Source organism: Podarcis bocagei (genome assembly GCF_964188305.1).
Source record: "Podarcis bocagei genome assembly, chromosome: 1".
Taxonomy (NCBI): Eukaryota; Metazoa; Chordata; class Lepidosauria; order Squamata; family Lacertidae; genus Podarcis; species Podarcis bocagei.
The window spans coordinates 99,992,720-100,012,867 of record NC_138125.1 but is presented as its reverse complement, the minus strand read 5'-3'; the positions used below and the strand labels follow the sequence as shown (position 1 = coordinate 100,012,867).

At 39.7% G+C, this 20,148-nt stretch overlaps 1 protein-coding gene across 3 annotated transcripts; it reads right to left on the bottom strand.

The window, feature by feature from the left end:
* Positions 1-1,471: 1,471 nt before the first annotated feature.
* Positions 1,472-20,093, bottom strand: CCNT2 (cyclin T2). Of its 3 annotated transcripts, XM_081199741.1 has the most exons (10): positions 19,821-20,081; positions 17,903-17,984; positions 14,091-14,213; positions 13,149-13,209; positions 12,651-12,713; positions 10,365-10,410; positions 7,784-7,947; positions 5,733-5,803; positions 4,007-5,135; positions 1,472-3,908 (listed from the first exon to the last, which is right to left on the bottom strand). In XM_081199741.1, the coding sequence occupies exons 1-10, from the start codon at positions 20,039-20,041 to the stop codon at positions 3,844-3,846; spliced, it is 2,025 nt and encodes a 674-aa protein (XP_081055867.1). In that variant the 5' UTR covers positions 20,042-20,081; the 3' UTR covers positions 1,472-3,843. The 3 variants fall into 3 exon arrangements, 2 of the variants coding, with proteins under 2 accessions (XP_081055867.1, XP_081055866.1); XM_081199740.1 differs by having other exon boundaries at positions 1,472-5,135; XR_014009643.1 differs by lacking the exons at positions 1,472-3,908; positions 4,007-5,135; positions 5,733-5,803 and having other exon boundaries at positions 7,808-7,947; positions 10,049-10,410; positions 19,821-20,093.
* Positions 20,094-20,148: the final 55 nt, after the last annotated feature.

Genomic DNA, 20,148 nt, shown 5'->3' with positions numbered 1-20,148 from the left:
ACAGTCATCCTAAAGTTCGTAAATGGTCTACAGTATCGCCATAGTTTTAAGAGTTTATAGATCTATATAAAATTAAACCACTAAGGGTAGAGGTGAATCTGTTAAGACCTAAGGCAGAGGTATAAAAGTGCAATTTACGTAAATGCCAGAATTCAAAATGCAGCATTGACTAATCCCTGCAGTCAATGGCTATCATGACAGTCCACTCAACAAATGACAGTAAACTCAATAGTGCATAGCACCACTAATGGGAAACATGACTTGAGGTCCACAAAAACTGGGGCAGCAATTCCACGTATATTTATCCCAGAATAAGCACCATGATTTTATTAGGACTTGCTTCTGAGTAGACATTTATAGATAGGATTGTACCAAGAGTTCTCTTAATGCAACCATATGGGAGTGTGCTCATTTCATGGATTTAATGGAAATACTCAGATTGTCCCATTTCTCATGGGCACCTTTTTATTTTGTGGAGAGTTCCCAACTATTTATCCCATTAATCAGTTTCCTTTGCTTTGCAAAAATAGCCCAAACCACATTTTGTCAATAAATTTGTTCACCCTATAGGTGCATTCTATAATACATTCAATGTATGCTACCAAATATTATTACACTTTCAACTTTTACTCTGCCACAATGGTCATCTCCCAGTTATCTTTTCCCCCTTGTCATGCTGGAGGGCCATTGTGGCATGGAGAAACTCCCATGATTTTATTTATTTTGCATCAGCTGAGTTTATCGATTTCATAAGTGTGCATTTTTTGAATGAGGGGGCATATTGAAACTTGTTTATTAAAATGTGAGATTTTCAAGTTGAGCTAGAATTTGTGTGGCATGGTCTACTAAGAGTGCTTTAGGATACATGTTGATCTAAATGTGACAGATAAAGCAGTTTATTTGCAAAAGTGCTGTATCACCTACTGCTGCCCCAAAAAGATATGTCACAATATCTTAAGCCTGGCATATATGATCTGTAAACTAATTTCAATTACTTAAGAAAAACTGCAAACATCTAAGAAACCAAACCATGGTATTTTTATTATTTAAGTCTTAAATTAACTCGAGTTAATTCTACATATCTTACCAGCCCCTTGTACTGTTTGCATTTTAAGTGAATTTGAGTTCTTTGGTACTTCTGCCATTTATATTTTACAGACCTTTGCGGCAATTTGACTAGGCTCAAATCTTTTCAGCAGTTTTATCAAAACAGATCTAGAAGACGTGTGCCCCTCCAGATGTTAAGAGTACACCTCCAATCATTATTAGCCATGCTGGCTGAGGTGAGACCAACTATATCTGGAAGGTCATGTTTCTTATCCAAGAATATGGCTATGAAAGGAAACACTCATTCAATCTTCAAATAGCAATATTTGCATTTATAGTAGGAGGACTGACCAATCCTATGGTCATTTGTAGAATACACAGGGTTGATTATAAGTATCTGAACAGAACCTCATTCAACTTAGGATTTCTGCAAAGGTAAGACAAGAGCTGTATGTTTATTAGGGTATTTATCTGTCTTGTAACATGTATCCATTACATCCTCATGTAGTAATGGGTAAAAAGCATTCCAAGGCAAAGCTACAGGCTTGTAAGCAAATACTATGAGGCTTTGTAAATAAATTTTATTTAAAGTAAACATTTACTGTTTGTCTTCTTCCTACTGGGAATCACAATTTAAGACATTTTAATCTTGCTTACACCGTATGGCGAAAATTCTTCAGGATTTAATAGCATGGATGAGGTAGCGAATAAAGTCTAAAAAGGCTAAAAAATATGCAACAATGCAGGATCAAGTTTCACAATACAGGGTTTTAAGAAATATTCTTTCAATGTAAAAAGTTACAAGGGTGAAGAAGTTAACAGTTTTGGATGAGGCAGACTGTGAAGGGCTAAGGACTAGATTAAAATCTGAAGATACATTATTCATAGTGTCCATGTTCAAGAAGTGTTTAAAAAAGACACCCATAATTCAAATAAACGTCTTCAAGTATGTAGTACAAAGTTTTGCATTACTGGCGACTGAATATTACATAGTAATTGATGCACAAGTAGTTACATTATACTGTAACTACAAATTGGATACACGCTCAACAATTATCTAAAACACTTAGCTTAGTGTAGCTAACGGGGTTTAAACTTCAGATTTGCTGCTGAAGTGTTTATAACCAATTAGAGCATAAACTGTGCAAGAACAGATGTTTCCAAATAGTGAATACCTCTCAGACACGAGGATAACTTAACAAAATCTTTACATTAAATACCCAGTAAGTAACACTTGCTACTGTACTGAATTTATGCTGAGGTAAATTCCATGCACTTAGGGTTAGCTGGTAAAATGGGACATCGGCTTTTAACAAAAACCCATCAACATTCACTACGGTCATCAATTGTTTAAAAAAGGCAGGTGAATGAAAACAGTAATATGACACTTACAGCCATAAAAATATATACTAGTGGTTTAATTGGCGAGTGATTATTCAGAGCTGAAAAAACCTCCAGTTTTGTTATTACAATCACAAGTACAATTCACGTAGCATACGTGACAGTTCTTTTATTGTCTGAGATAAGGGAAAAGTTGGGATACCAATAATTGTATTTATTGCAAAGATAGTATTCCACCTGTAAAAGAAATATGGCATTTCACTCACATAACACACTTTTTTTTTTTAAATTCAAAACGTGGCTGTCTGTATGAAATGCTAATGGAAAACAGTGATCCCTGTTCACTAATAACTTAAGTTTTTTAAAAAACTTACTAATTTCACTATACGTTTACGTATTTCAGTTCTTAAATCACGTTAATCTATATAACCATTATTAACAGCTCTGTGTCTCTATTACTGCATCAAGCCAAACATTTAAATGCACTTTCACATCAAAAAGATTATATAAATTTTATTTTTGCTTCCCCTTCTGAAAGCTACTGACATTTCAGCAGTCAACTTGGGTTTGTTTTTCTAATTAAAAAAAAACCAACTACAAATGGAGGCCTGAGCAGTTTTCACATTGCCTCACTGGAGATACTGTGTTGTGGCTGACCATCCATCCACACTTGGTACATGATCCCCAATGAGTGAAGTGCTCTCAGGAAGTGGCTCCCAATAAGGCCTACAGTTTAACAGGAAGTGCCACTTTTATTTATATTTCTGATTGACTTTGATACAAGGGGGGAAAGTTATGTATATTTGTCATACTTACAAGCAGCTCCAATCCTGAGTATTTATGGTTTATCTAAACATACAAAAATGTATGTACATTTCTCTCCACTTTTGTTGTAAACATTTGTCAGTATACTTTACATATCCCTTCTTTGAAACATGCAAATCATACATACAGTATAAATACACATTTAAAAAAAATACACTCATTCATAAACTAAGCAACAAAAACTGTGGCTGGCATATTCAGTTATAAATAATCAATGTGCGAGGCATTCCATACAGCTAAGAGCAGCCATTCAAACCTACTGTTCTCATCTGTTTGTGGAAAATACTGTGATTTTTGCACCTTCCAAGTCATTTACAGTATTTATAACACTATCGTATGTGGAGATAGGCTCATTTACTATACCTCTTCTTCTCAGAGTGAAGGATAAAGCAGCACTTACATATATTATATATATTTATATATCTATATATCTATATAAAGTAGGGCAGCAACTGCTGGGGTTGCGCGTATGAAGGTTTCCATTCTAATATTCTTAAATAAAAAAAGGAGAAAGGGACCAAAGCAACTGGTTACATATTCATTCCTTGGGCACTTAACAGTGAATCCAGCATGTCGAATGTGTCTTTGTAGTCCATATGCTGGCTGTTTGTACTGTACTCGTGACTGGCATCAGGACCGTTCTCCACAGGGTTCTTGTCCAGTTTCACGAGGGTGCTGAGATGTCCGTAGCCCACCTGGTATGCGACAGGGGGAGGAGGGGGTAAGGGAAGGTTAAAAACAGAGTTGAGAGAGGATACATACTGCTTAACAGAGGAAGAACTAGATGAACTACCTGAACTTTTGGAACTTTTGCTCATTTTGGAGTGATGGTTGTGAGAAGCATCATTGATGTACAGCCTCTTTCTGGAAGAGCCGGAACTAGAGGAATTGGCATCACTGCTCAAGCCAACAGGACTCCTCAGAACAGCTGGCGTTAATCCATCACTACTATGTTTAGTGCCACCACTACTACTGCCACCAGTATGGGAATGGGAATGCTTATGACTGCTACCATGATGGCGGTTTATGGAATGTTCCTTGTGCTTTTCCTTGTTAACATGGGGACTAGGGTGTTTGCTTTTCCCACTGCCCTCATCTGATGAGCTATGCCTTTCTGAGGAAGAGACTTTGATTTTCATTTTCAGATCTTCTTTGCTCAAGTTCTTTTCTGTGGGTGGAATGGGTATCCGCAATTTGAGTGACCCGCCCTTTTCTTTTTTGTCAGGCATGTGTTTTTCAGGCTTCTCTGCATTTGTAATGGGAATTTTCATTTTAATAGGGGAAGTTACAGAACTGCTACTTGTTGCTTGGGATTGAGTGTGCTTTTTGTATTGCTGTTCGGGGCCCATATAGTGTTCTCTTACATCCAGTTCGAGGGTTTCTAGCTTGCGTTTCTCTCTGTATTTATCCAACGACATTTTATGAGGCATTATTACAGGTGCAGATGTCACCTGCCCATGGTATTTGTTTCCCGGTTTGTGCACAGTAGAATGCTCAGAGAGTTTGTCAGCTCTGTGATGTAATCCTGGATGCAACTGCAATGAAGTGCCTGGTTGAAAGTTTATGTTGAACTGTCCACCAGGCAGTGAAGTATCTGGTTTCTGAGAATACATCTGTTCTGTCCTTGTTGTTTGATCTTGGTGCTGAGGCCATTCTTGATGTGCTGACAGACTGTAAGAAGTACCTGGCATTCCTGTGGCCAGTATTGCCAGATTTTCTTGACTATCTTGAACAGAGATACTTCCTGAGTTCAGAGGAACTGGGGCAGGAAATGTGGATGTAGATGATTTTTGGAAAGTTGCGTTTGCAGATACACCAGCGACAGCATCTACTAAAATGGAATTCTGAACCAAAGATGAACCAAGAAGGGAGTTATCGGATGCCTGACCATCTCCTTTAGGTTTCCTTGCAGCCTGATTAGCCTACACAAGGATAAAAGTGTAAAATTAGGACATAATCTGAAGTGTAACATCTACAAATACATCTGGCAATCAATAGAAGTCACTCAGTTCCAGAACTGAAGAACATGATGCTACTGCAATGAATTATTTTACTCTGAACCTTGACAAAGAACATTGAGCTCAAAAGCTCAGTGTTTTTGAACATCAGTTGGCTAAATAAAAAAAATACTCACTTGGATTAAATTTTCCCTTATGCAAACATAAATTTACTCTGCACATCCTAAACACCTGTTCCATAGGGTTAGAAGACCCTCTAGAACAGTGTGAAGATACAACAAAAGGGAAATTGGCAAATATCACTTCCCCTCTCCTTTCCTCAAGTGAAAGCCTCATCTCGACTGAAGATGCTACCATTTGTGGTAGGGTAACTACATGTCATTTTCACAACTGTTTTATAGTTGTTATAATGAAGATTTTATTGGTTAAATTACTGGAACATCAAAATTCACCTAGCAAGTGATGGGTCGGATGCTGGCTTTCAACCAAACTGAAAGCAGATTAGCAGATGCTTACATATAGTATAGATGAGGCAGTTTCTTTACCACAATAATCTCTTACCCTCCAATTTCGAATCCTCTTTAATCTATTGGGAGTTTTCTCCAGTATCTGAAGAAACTCATGTGTCAGCTCTGTGAATGAAAACAAAATTAAGTGAAACATCTAAATAACTAGCTCAATTCCTATTAGCAACTTTCAGCACTTTTTGATGACTAGACTTAACAAAATTTATATAGAATACCACTTGATTGTAAACCCCACCCGAAGTGGCTATCTATTCAATCAAAAGAACTTTACGTATGCCTGAAGCTAGTTTTCTAAGTCACTGCTTAAGATACTTTTTTGGGGGGGAGGGGGGATTTAAAAAGTAATGGGAGGAATACAATATATTTTAATGCCACTCCTCAGTATAAACCTCCAGCGTGATCCACCCTGTTAAATACCGTACTTTTCGCACCATAACACTCAGTCCCCCCCCCCTAAAAGGTAAAGGGAAATGTGTGTGCGCGTTATGGAGCGAATGCAGGCAGGAGGAGCCGCTCTTGCTGGCTGTTCGGCAGCCTCTCTTCCTCCGCTTGGCTCGCTGAGAAGCCGGCAACAGCTGAGTGTCGGAAGACAGCCTCTCTTCCTCCTGTCTGCCTGCTCTATAGCTTTTTGGCGAGGTGGGAGAAGGGATGCAGCTTGGAAGCCAGCAAGAGCTGCACGCAGCGTGTAAAAGCCAAGGTGGGGAAAGGGAGACAGCCTCTCTTTCTCCTGTCTGCCTGCTCTATGGCTCTCCCTTACACAAATGTAAGCGGCTCTTACTCTGCTTTCTTTACAATGAGCCGGAAGGAGGGACAAAGAGGGCATCCCCTTCCGTCCCTCTCCCAGCACCTCACCGGTAAATATCAAACAAAGCGGCTTACAAGGCTCGTGTCCCTGAGTCTCCTCCTCTTCTTTTTGCTCCGGTTCGAGGCAAGGCAGCTGCACAAATGTGAGTTCCCCCTCTCTCTTCCTTCCCACCCTCCCTCCCTCCCTCTTCCAACTTCAAAAAATATTGGGGGGACAGCCAGGTAAGCCCCACTCACATACCACAATGGGGGGTGGGGGATGACTCCCTCAAATATTTAATGGGGGGGGGGTGAAGGCACCTAGGCCCATAGGAGTTGGCTGCTTTGCCTAGGACAAATGTGAGCTCTCCATCTCTCTTCCCTCCCTCCCTCCCTCTTCCAACGTCAATAAAATATTGGGGGGTCAGGTACAGGTAAGCCCCATCTCACAGACTGCAATGGATCTCAAGACAAAGTGCATGCACACTGGTACCTTATATGAATGGCAATGCCCATCAGCATGGGGGGAGGATGACTCCCTCAAATATTTAATGGGTGGGTGAAGGCACCTAGGAGTTGGCTGCTTTGCCTAGGATAAGTGTGAGCTCCCCCGCCCCCTTCCTTCATCACTGTATTGGAGATACCATACATTACTGACAGTTCCTTCATTCACGTGGTTACAAAGCACGGATCCACATGGATCCTCAGGATTTTTGCACTGGGTCACCCCAAATTCACCATCAGATCACATAGCATGTCCATGGCTACAGCTTGCACCAAAAAAATCACGCACCCACTATTGCCTGGGGCCGCAGTGGTGCAAAAACGTGGTTACAAAGCACGGATCCACATGGATCCTCAGGATTTTTGCATTGGGCTACCCCAAACTCACCGTCAGATCACATGTCTGTGGCCACAGCATGAACCACAAAAATCATACACCCACTGTTTCGTATAGAATATTTTTTTTCTTGTTTTCCTCCTCTAAAAACTATGTGTGTGTTATGGTTGGGAGCATGTTATAGAGCGAAAAATACGGTACACACCCACACCCAAAACAGTAAATGTAGCATTATTTTTAAAACTCAGCATTTTTTAAAAAGTGTTAACATTCGGCATGGATGAAGCTATAATAAAAGAAACTTGCATTACATACTGAAATGGTAAACACCTAGCCTGCAGGTAACTGCCGGATAAGTGCCTTTTTAGCCATCATGGTAAAGGTTAACAGGAATGTCACAAACAAAATAACTAGAAATACAAATTTAAATAAAAGAATAAAGGAAAACAGAATTTGCTTACCGTCAAGTAATTCTAAAGTAACAGAAGGATCTACATATTCCCACCAATGCTTTCCATCAGTTGATACCGGAATCTCCCAGTTGGACCACTTGCAAGCCAAATGTATACAGACACATGCTATCACAGTTGGTTTGTATTGAAGACAAAATGTAGTAAGGTGCAGACTGTAGTTGGAAATGTTTCACAATGGAAGAACAAACGTCAAACATGGAAAAGAACAAAAAACAAGAAGAGAGCACTTATCACCACAGTATTCAAGGTATATATTATTAAGCTGTAAAAAATTTTTTAACGTACAACTTTGGGACTTTATATTAAAAAACAAAACATACAGGTATTCATACACAATAATTTAGGTCTGTTTCTGCTGATAAAATAGAAGAACTACTACAGTATTCTGTTCTTCCAGCAGTACAGGAACTTAATACACAAGGAAATCAAAATATTAGCATTCATAAATATCAATATTTCTGCAAAAATATACTCCTTCAAATTTTATGGCATCGTAATGTATGTTTCATTTTGAAAGTTAGTGAAGTAATGTGTAAAGCAACATGTAGGGGGGAAATGAAATCCCTTCCAGTACAGCCTGCAACATAGTTTGCATTAGGCAAGTCAACAGAGTCACGATCAAGTAAAAAATTCTAGCTGGAAGCAACACAACTGTGGCAATTCCATGTTCTAGCATTGATTTGAAATTTGAGCTAATGGAAAGATACTCATTCTAACAAGTGTGTCCGCCCTAGCAAGTACTTATTAAACAAATATTTGATTATGTGCATATTTACACTAACTATATCCTAGATCCAGAGATTTAAGCAGAAAAACAATTCCATTTAATCAAGGCAGCCACACCCAATTCCTCTCATTTCCTTGTCTACTGCAACCTTCAGTGGCCTATCCCAAGCTGTTTCATAGGGTCCACTGTGCCTTAGGATTGGCTTGAGGTGGTGGGGGTGGGGTGGTCCCTGGAAAGCCCTGCTGCATGAGCAGAGTTCCACTTTTATTTTCTCTGGATCCAACACAATGAGCTTAAAATCACATGCTCCTTTCTTCTCTCCACACCATAATCAGTTCATAATTAATCATTCAAACTGCAAGCCAGAATAACATAGGCATTTAGTTCCTATTTCATCTCCTCAAACCCTCTTAACAATATCACTTTAAGGAGAGATCGTTATTTCCTGTATCCTTGCCACACAATGGATCTCTTCCCAGGTCTTCAGATTTTTGCTTACATAATTTCAAAATTCATCATTTTCCCCATCTAAACCCTCATTTATATACTCCATTATCCTGTTTACTTTACTGTAGGCTTCTGCTCACTCTTTTTATTTCATTCAATCAAACCAATGTCTGAGTTATATCCCTAATGTCTCTCTAATGTCCTAATGTTCTGTCCATTTAAGTTTAACTCTTAGATATTATTTATAAAGTCGTCTTCTTTCACCATTCCATTTCATATCCGCTTCACATAAGTTAAACCTGTTATCCTCTCTTTTGCCTTTGGCTTTCATGCTCTCTCCAAGGCTGGAACTGTGCATCAGAATACAAATTAACCTATCTCCTTTTTGCAAAGTCTACTTTTTTCTATAAAATTAATGACTAGGCTGGTTAACATACTGATAAAACCCCTATCACACAGCCAGGAGAAATAATAAATCAGGATATAGTGTCACTTCCCCCAATTCCTGACTGGTCTTTATCTATGAACCATGAACTGTGAATTAAAATCTAATGATTAATAACAATATAAGACAACTTCAAACCAGTGGTCATGACTCAAGCTTATTTTAAATCAGTTAACAAGACAGGAATTGGGGAAATAAGAACTAAACACTGTTTACTCCTCCTCCCAACCTCCCAGTGAAGACCAAGGCTTTGCTTAGGCCAGCAGGTATTTTTTTAAACCCACAACCTTTCCATGCGAATGTCATCTGGGCACTTTCCTGAACACTTGCAATTTATTTACATCTCTCTTCCACCTATCCATTTTACTGAAAACTGAAAACCCACTGGCTAGAGGTCATTTCTGACCAATTAATAGTAGGGCTTTTTTTCCACATAAATATGTTAAAGAACTAGCCAGCTTCTGCACTGCTAAATGTCTTATAGGCTAGTTCTAATGTAGCTGTAACAAAAGCTTTTTTTTTTTACTACAGCTGTTGTTTGATTTCTTTTTAGAAAAAACAATGCTATTTTATTTTCATTAAGAAAAAAATGCCATTAACTACAAGGGTAAACTAGAAACAGCTTTGTACTTACCAAGATGCTCGGATTTCTAGGTTAAGTTTATCTCTCTGTAATCTTTAGCTGCTATTCAGGCTACCATTTTTAGACTTATGCACTCACAATCGAGAAAAAGTCACCAGAAAGCACCACTACACTTCACATCGTGCATTTAACCCCTTTGTGCCATTAGGCCCTTGTACAATACACCGCACTGCAAACAGGAAGGTACCACCACAGTAGATGGCCCAGTCGCCTGTTGCAACAAGGGTTCGACACAGGTAGGGGACCCTGCAGTAAAGGAAGCTATAGTGTGCTACAACAGTGCAACAAAGAGGTTCAGGATAACAACCTGTTGGTAGCCATGAAATAGGATGTCTGTGCCAAATCCTTGCTTGCTGTAAGAAAAAAAAGAAACAATGAAATTAGACATCAGTATAGTTAATTCCCCAAATTAAAATGCTTTCTATGTGTGAAGATAATACAAGCGGCCCACTTGCAAATGAACACAATGCAAGCCATTGCCAAGGCAAAGTTTGTGTTTACTCAGCTACTCTTCAAACTAACTCTGCTACTAGGTTTTTTGAGCATGAATTTATTTATTTAATCAAAGTAACACAATAAGCTAGCCAGTACTTCAAAACTCCGGGATAGGGCAACTAATATGTTTTGAGGTAATTCAGCGGTAGATCATTGTCTTCATAGCCTGAGCCTTACAACTCAACTACTAATAGGTTTGCTCTAAGTAAATCATAGATGACCTCCATCTTGCCAATAAAAATGAAGCTGGAGGTCAGCAAAAAGCATCTGATTCTCTATAGTTTTCAGTGGTCACCACCAGTTTTTCATCCTGCCACCACCATTACTCTAGCAAAAGGAGGCAGCCCTCAGTGTCAGCCAACCTAGAAACTCAGCGTAACATTATGTTGATGATGTACAGATTTTTCCATCTTTGCTTTAACACTGCTGATCCTTTAAGGAAGACAGCTCACAACAGCACCTGTCCACTAGACAGGTGGGCATGGTTTGGGGAAAACGGCTTACAGGCCAAACTGGATGCTCTGGCAGACCAAGACTGGCCCACAGGCTGGAGGCTCCCCACTTATACTGTATGATCTCATTACAGTGGTACCTCGGTTTAAGAACAATTTGGTTTACAAACTCCGCAAAACCGAAAATAGTGTCTTGGTTTGAGAACTCTACCTCAGTCTAAGAAGGGAATCCAAACACTGGAAGGGCACTGGCGGTAGGAGTCCTCATTAGGGAAAGCGCGCCTCGGTTTAAGAACGGTTCTGGTTTAAGAACGGACTTCCAGAATGGATTAAGTTCGTAAACCGAGGTACCACTGTAGTTCTTTTAATTTGTCAAATATTGATGTCACAACACTAAAAGAAGATTTCTGATCATGTATTCTCCAATCCTGCCCCTTTGAAAGGTGGTGGCAGTGTTGGGATAAACTGCTTCTTCAAAATTCACAAGGTAAAGAGACTAAACTGCGCTTTCTCAAACAACTGTCTTCTTCACCTGCACTTTTTCAGATGATGAACTTTTTAAAATAATGTATGGGAAAGTAGGGAAGCAGATAAAGACCTTCTTATAGGCTATCAATGTTTGTAAGATGGTGACCAGCAAATTCGAATAAACTGATGGATCAGAAAGACTGAGGAAACAGATGCAAAAGCTATTATATATAATGCTGTCTTGCTAAATTCTTCTAATTTAATATAATAGTCACCTAAAAAAAAAACACCTTTTAAGGTATTACCATAGCATCTCAATTCTAGTCATTCGTTTTCAGGCAAGTCTAACTTAAAAAAGAAAAAGAAAAATAAGGAGTGGGCAGCCTGGGAGCCCTTGGCTTAATTTCATGGAGCTAGAAAGGAGGACAAAATGTGGGGAGTGGGAGGTGTGGCAGAAAGAAAAATGAGTGCCTCCTCCCACTTCTGGTACTAGGTCCATACACTTTTTACTCCAACACTACCTACCACAGACTACTCAGAAGGAATATAGCCCCAGACAGAAAAAGGTTGCCTACAACAGTTTAAAATTGAGGGAACTTTGGCTCAGTTCTCACTATGACTGTGACACATCATTTAATCCATATGCAGTCCAGAAATTAGGCAGGTCTACCTCATTAAAAAGAAAGAATAAAAATAAATATATTACAATTGAATAAGATGGGAGGCCTAGGAGAAAAGTATTTGCAGATCTAGAAAGGGAAAAGAGAGTCAGAACAGTTAATGCTGTGAAAACTGACCAATGCTTCAAAAGCAACTATGTATTGCAAGTACTTAATAATTTCCATCTATGGCCTGTTATCTGGCTTGCTTTGCAAAAAGAAAAACCCTTTATCCCCAATTCCATTGATTGTATATGGATGTCTACCTTATTCTCTGATTATCTTACAGCAAAATCACCCATATCAGCAATATCTACAAAATATGTACCTGGAGGGCCAATTTTTACTTTAAAAACACACCACACAACTTATAATCTACATATCATTTATAGATCCAGGTAAAAACAAAACCTAGTAGTGATTTACTCACAGCAGAAGTAATATTCCAGAAACAGTTTTAGTAAGTCACACCACTTCCTACAGAGATGTAGGGAAAGAATCAGTTAAATTGTTACTGACCTCTCACTAACTGCGTACATTTCACAACATCTGTGTGTGGATGCTCAATGGTAATCTCAAAACCTGAAAAATTAAATGTGTTATTTCACAAACTTACATTATATATGTCCATAAATTTAAAAGTACCTGGGGTCATGTTTCTTTCAAGTGCGTAAATTAATAATCTCATAATGGACTACTAAAGTAAGTTTAGGGTACTTGCACTGAATGATTTTTTTAAAAAAATGCAAGCCGTTATACTGCTTAGTTACTATGTGTACATTTATTGCAGTAAGTGTGGTTATACTAGATTAACTCTGAAAGGACAGGCTATAAACATGGTGCAAAGACAAGAATAAAATGGCTTCTATGATCAGATTTCTCCTGACACACATGTATGTTGTGTGTCCATCAATCAAATATCTAAGTATTCTATTACTGGAACTACACTATAATGTGAAGATGTTACTGGCTATACAGTTGCTTTAAGAATACCATATATACATTTAATATACTTACCTAAAGTTTGAAGCATTATTGTTTCAAGTATAACCAGCTCTTGGGCCTGCTGAAGGTATGCCTAATAATAAAGAAAAATGCTGAAGCATCAGTACAGCAACTTTAACAAGTTAATAACACCAAAGTATATACCAAATAAACTGATTGGCTATCAACACTTATTTTGGGGTACACATCACAATCACCAAGACAGCAAGAAATTATTTTATCTCATGCTTTTGTTTCTTTCATGATGTCTTAAAACACACAGTTCTGATTAGCCTCATCACAATAGTTGTCTCTAACATGCATAGCAATATTGGGGATGTTCAGACATTTATTTCCCTTTCTTACCTCTAAGCATAGTGAGATCAGAAATGGCTCCTGGGTTCAAACCCTCTTCTCAACATTTTTATGTCCCCCTCAACTGTATGAAAAGGCAATGCTTGAACAGAGTATGTTGTTTGTATATGTCCCTAACCTGCAAAGTGCTTAAATAAATGCACAACGCCCAGTTTAAGTTTTGAAAGGAGCTCAATACAGGAAGGAAGGAGGCACATTGAGCACTGAGACTCCTGCTCTCATTGCATGCAGAGGTGAGAGACAGAACATAATGTCTGAATAGCTCAATATTTTATGAGAAGAGATGGTCATCTGAGGGAAGTAGAAAAAATGTGTAATATGGCAAAGTCTGCCAATAAAGCAAAAAACAAGCATTTCCACCCAGTTGGAATAAACTTTTTTTTTTCAATTAAAAAAGTTATTTTGATTTCAACTATTAGGACAGGCTGCTGCTAATGTTCCATAATAATAATTTAATATTAAGTAGAAATGTATTATCTGTGAATTCAAATATGCAATGGGAAGGAACAACGCAGCTTACAATTCTGCCAAGACTAAAGCAAAAAGCTGGAAGTCTTTTAAAGTGTCAGTTATGCTTTATGAAGACTGATGTGTACGTACATCACTCTTTGTGTCCAGCTCTTGATGATGAAGGCAAGCATGTGCTACTTTGATAACATGTTCGAGTTTTCGTGGCTGTTCTTCCACTTTTGCAGCCAAAAATAATGCAGTAGGAGATATAATCTGTCAGACAAAAAATGCTTCAGTCAGAACAATGTTGCAACACATCTCCCATAAGATTAGTTACCTCTAACAAATGGGTAAATCTTAAAACAAGAGTGATAAAGCTTTGTGGAAGTTCTGCCATCTAGAAATATTAGAATGTAGCACTTTTCCTGAAATAACATTCATAGAATCAATGAAAGCACAAGACTTACTGAAAGTGTTTAATATCCTATGCAGCAAAGATTGCCAATATGTATTTATCTTCCTTTCTACTGTTTCAATGCAACAGGTGAGAGGGTTCAACTGCTTCAAGTCTTGCAGCCAATTGTTATTTGAACCAAAGTTTGAGGTGTGACTATTTTTATCACTTAGACATGGTGTTAATTGCTCAACCCATTCTCTAATTATGTTAGTCCTCCCCTCAAAGGTATGCTATGATTTAAACCAAGGCAACCAATACAACTGTGGATGATCTATATATCAAAAAGATAGGGAGAATGACCCTGCCAATTCTCATGTACTCCCTAGTACAGGAGAGCTTTCAATCATTCTAGTTCGCTGTTGTGGGCAAGGAGATAGTACCAAGGTAGGGTGTGATTCAGCTCCTACTGAACAAGGAGGCTCCAAATGATGGTACACAAAACTCCTGGACTGCCTCAGGTGAGTTATCCTGTGGAGTTCCACAGGGTGCTATCTTATCTTTTAATGTCTATAATAAATCATTAGATGAGTTCACCATGGGTTTGGGGGCATGGAGTCATCAGTTTGCTAATGACACTCAGCTCTGTTTTCCCATTCTGTTTGCATCAGGCATGCCAATGATCTTCTTGCCTGGTTGCTTAGGCTCAGTGAGGGCCTGGATGGGTGTGAGCAACCCAGATAAGTATTACATATTGACAATGGGCAGTTTTATTGATCAGGAACAATTCCAAAATTTAAGGAAGTCACACTCAAGAATTCGTCTTCACCCAACACTGCTTTTGAATGTCCACATGGATCTGTGGCTAGGAATGTAGCACATCAGTTTTGGCTGATATGCCAGCTCTACACATTGAGACTAAGCATCTGTCACTGTCACAGTCACACAGAACATGGCAACTTATCTCAACTACTATAATGCCCTTTGAAGTGTGGCTGCCACTGGGCACTGTACAGAAACCTCAGATGGCCTAGGGTGCAGCAGCACAAAATGGTCAGTCGCTGGGAGTTGGTGATATTATTTACTCATGAATTACAGTGTTGGTTTGTGTCCAGGCCTACATTTGCCAACTTAGTGCCAGCTAGGTGTGTTGAACATCAATCCCCACCCCCAGCAAAGTTGATGGGAATTGTTGTCCAAACACATCTTAAGGGCACCAGGTTGGTCGAGAATATGGAAAGTACAGTTCTTGACATTTGAACCTGAGGCAAGACTGCTTTTGAAAGCACATTCTCAAAAATACTGCCCCTCCCTGCAAGGAGTCAAAATTAGCAGAAGAGATGTTGCCCCTGGTGCTGCCATCATATGAAGTGAACATATGTAACCTCAAACAAGCATATTTTTGGTGATAGTATCTGAACTGTACAATTCCCTCCCTTAAAGTGTCCCACCAGATGCTTTCCAGAATTTGTGAATGTATGATATATCAAGCCTTTACAAAGTTTTAATTCTGTTTCCCTTTCCCCCAAGTAGTGCTCCAAGCAACTGATTTGTCCATACTTGGATCCTAAAGTTATTTAGCTTTGCAGCAATTAGCTGCACCACCAATGTTTACAGTTTCTCCAAGATATTAAAGCATGCCAGCCTGCTAAAGTTCCTTACAAAACATTAATATCTTCTGTCCATTTACTGCATTTTCTCTTTTGTCCTAAAAAAAGCCTTTTATAACAAAATTTAACCACAAGTAGTATCATGTCCAAACACTTATAAAGAATATCTAACACTAATGAATCCTTATGGGATACACTGTTTACATTACAGCTATTTATCAGAATAATCATAGAATCTATTCAGTAGCAGTGAAAAATAGGAAAAAAACAGTATTAGAATCACACGCTCCTACTGCGTTTGTACTATTTCAACCAAACAGTCTATGTTGCTTAAAGCAAAATTTAAGTCCTCTTAATATGGCTAACACACACTATCAGCAAGAGAGAAGGATGCTACCTATAACCATCAAGCTCCATCTGCAACATCTAGCCTGTGTGAGCATCTGTCTCCAAACCATGACCATTTCTGGCTATTACAGAAGACAGAAGTACTTTGTCTAGGTGTCCTGAAGTTTCTAAGCTACATAAGCTGCCAACAAGCTGACCAAACAAAACCTATGATTGCTGGAATAACAAAGCAAGAAAAATACCAGAAACTAGACTCTTGGTCAGAGCACCATATTCAGCACCTTGGCTGCAAGCAAAGGGGGAGCTTGCTTGTAGAAATGACAAACCACATTTACAACCAGGGTTTTCTTTCTACCCTGGCAATATCAATAGCTTGTCTATGCAAGTACAGTCATACCTTGGCTCCTGAACGCCTTGGTACTCGTACATATTGGCTCCCAAACGCCAAAAACCCAGAAGTGTTCCGGTTTTCAAACCTTTTTCAGAAGCCGAATGTCCAACATGGCTTCCACTTGAATGCAGGAAGCTCCTGCAGCCAATCGGAAGCCGCACCTTGGTTTTCAAGCCATTTCAGGAGTTGAATGGACTTCCGGAACGGATTAAGCTCAAGAACCAAGGTATGACTGTATGGCCACAATAACTACAACAAAACTGCAGCTATGCACACAACTGCTTCATGTGTATGCACTACTTTGGATCCATGTTCAACACTACAGCATTTTTATTTCTTATATCCCAGTTTCAAAAATACTGCATTTTATCACTCATTACAAAAATGTAAGCATTCATTATCCACTCCAAATGATACAAAATTAGATAAGGGGCACTTACTTACAATAAACTCCCACTGTGTTTATGCTAATTACATTTGTAAAGAAATTTCATTACTGAACTTTTTAGAAATACCTTTAAGGCTCTTGTTAGTTTCTGGAGGACATGAGAGACTGCAGCTTACAAGGCACATTGGCACAGGTCTATCAGGTTCCAATTTCATTATGAACTACAAACTCCACTCCAGTTTATAAGCAGCTGGTGTTGTATCCAACATTCTGCAAGCAGAACTCTGTATAGCCAGACTTCCCCTTCCTCTCCTCCCCTGACACCCACAAAAATCTTCTATGGAGAGTCTTCTCAAACTTCTGGAGGTTTTCGGGGGGGGGGGCGCACAGGGAAAAGTTTCACCTCACAAGTGGACATGTCTTGTATTAAAGGGACAGGAATACTGGACACTGCCCATGGCTTCCAAGTACTGCTATTATGCACCCTTCACTGGCATTAATGCCCCCCCAAATGAACTGATTGGAGCATGAATTATCTAAACTGTCTTAACTCACAGAGCTGTGAAAGAATCTCCCTAACCATGGCCATCCTCTCATTGGAGAGTCTAAGCAAGACACATACTCACCTAAATCAAAATCAGCACAGCATTTTTAGTTGATGAAGAGATACTAATAGTAAACAAGATTTTATAAGTGAGATTCTCTTACCATAGGTGACTACTTACAAGCAGAAATAACAGACTGAGACTAACTAATGTCAAAGAAATTTTTAAATAAATGCTACATATCCCACAAATAGCACTGTTCTTATAAAGGCTTAGATGTACTTACATTTCTATTAAATTTTGTGAAGGAATGATGCATATAAAACCTGTGCATGTAAACAATTGCGGTATTAATTGTTAGTTGAGATCTAAAAAGAGAGTTAAGGAAGTTTTAAGTACCCAAATTATAATTCTCTCTCCAAGTGCTTAAATTGAACCATAAGACACAATATGTAAAAGACAAGACTAATTTATTTTCATTTCATTCAGATATAACTTTAAAATATCTGTTAAATTAACAGGGGAACACACGTTATAACCCAAACTTCAATAGGCTGTATCTAGTCCAGGGCTCACAGATAAATAATTGTGCCCCCATCCCCCAAAGGGTAAAACCACTCGCAAGAAAGGCTGGAATATAGGGCAAGAAGCTTCATTGGGAGTGGTGAATTCAGAAAATCAGGAATGGTGTGTTTGAAATCACACTGCATTGGCTGTAACTTACTCATATTTTTAAGTTAATACTATTTTTTTTTTTACTTGTACACAGCCATTCTGGGTGGTTGGTACGTTGTCATTGTTTATATTTTTCAAAGATGTATACTAAAGCTTTCAAGATTTTCAGATTATTCCACATTTTAGTCTACATTATGTTTGTTGGGAAAAGCCACACAAAGTTTGTTGTTTTAGAAGTGATTAACTTTCTGCAAGTATTCCTAGTGTAGGAAACTGTAAATAAGTCATCACTGTAAATCTAGAAAAGCTGTTGCTAATCAAGGCATCCAGTCACACATTCACAAGTTTAGACAATGTTTATTTGTCAAACAAGAACACACAGTGGGTTCACAAAGCTATCTACACAGGACTTACAGGAAATTTGTGATGGGTGACTAAACTTTACTGTAGTAAGTTGGTTGCAGTCTGTGAAAGTGGGTTTGAGGATAAAGTTAGCCTACTAGTTAATATACCCAATGGGGGGAAATGTTTGTTCAACCTATTATAGTAGATTATCCTTGCTAAAAATAATAATTAAAACATCTGTGATTATGTCTAAATTCTGCAGAGAAAGAAAGTTTTTAGAATAAGCCTGTCATCATTCCTGATTTCAGACAACTGAAGGCGTTGTATAGAACACCCAATGCATTCTACAGTGCCTAACTTTTCTTTTAAGATAAGGGACTATTTGCAGTACTTTGACCATTTTTTATTTTATTTCAGAACAAGAATGGGGGGGGGGGAGCATTTGCTAGGCTGCGGAAAGGCTGCCCTGTGTGATCTCCTCAATCCACATGCTAGGAGAAGCATCAAATCTCCTCCACTTGAATGTGTGTAGGGAGGGGCAGGCTTCTGTTCCTTTTCATACCTATCTCAATTATTCTCAATTTACAAAAAACAACAACAACCAACCCACATAGCTTAAACTAAAAACTTGCTATCTAAACCTGAGATTAAGAAGACGAAACCCTATCACGTATGCACAAAGCCATTACAGAACAGTTTAGCTGAAACAAGACGGCTGCACTTCAAAAGGCCCCCTTTTGAGACGCTAGCCCCTAGTTTCTCTGCGCCAAAGGGCGACAAATACAAAAAAAAGCCTCGTTTTCAGCCCCGCACAGAACTCACAAGCCACACAAACACACACGAGGCAGTACAGGTCACCCCGTGCCAGCAGGATCTGGGGCCTGCAAGGCCATCGCGCCGAGCCGTTAACGCAGCCGCCGAACAAAACCCTCCCTCCCTCCGCGACTCCCGGGGGATCCTGTGGCGCCTCCCTCCCACCCACCCCCTCAGCCGGAGAAGAAGGGAAAGGCGAGCCAGGAGGAGGAGCCAGAGCAGGCGAGGCCTCCTCGGCTCCCCAAAGGGGCCGCCTGCCTGGAGGAAAAACTCGGCCTAGGGAGCAGCCGGAGAGGGTCTTTCCCGTTCCTTTAGGCCCGCGACCACCCCTCCCCGTCCCTCTGCCCGCCGCCTTCGCCCCAGAAGGATACACGTTGAGGCGCTGGCCCATGTCCTGGATGAGGTTGGCTGCCTGCTGCCGGTACGAGAGCTCCTTGTCGGCCTCAACGCCGCAGCGGCGAGACGGCGTGTTCTCCAGCTGCTCCCGGCTGAAGAACCAGCGAGGGGTCCCCGGGCCGCCTCCGCCTCCTCCGCCAGCCCCGCGCGACGCTGAACTGGCGCCAGGTCCGGAACCCGCCACAGCCGCCGCCATGACACAACCACTTCCTCCTCCTCCTCCACCCGCAGCGGCAACCGGCACGCCCGACTCCGCCTCCTCCTCCGTCGCGGCCTCTCTCGCGACAACTCAGAATCCCGCGA

What these genes read in the sequence shown, in the direction of transcription:
- CCNT2 (XM_081199740.1), bottom strand. Translation starts at nt 20,041, where the DNA reads ATGGCGGCGGCTGTGGCGGGTTCCGGACCTGGCGCCAGTTCAGCGTCG. An exon ending in TCACAAAATTTAATAGAAAT is followed by an intron (nt 14,214 to 17,902) that starts GTAAGTACATCT and finishes TTTGTCTGACAG; the next exon opens with ATTATATCTCCTACTGCATT. An exon ending in TACTTTAGAATTACTTGACG is followed by an intron (nt 5,804 to 7,783) that starts GTAAGCAAATTC and finishes TTTCATTCACAG; the next exon opens with AGCTGACACATGAGTTTCTT.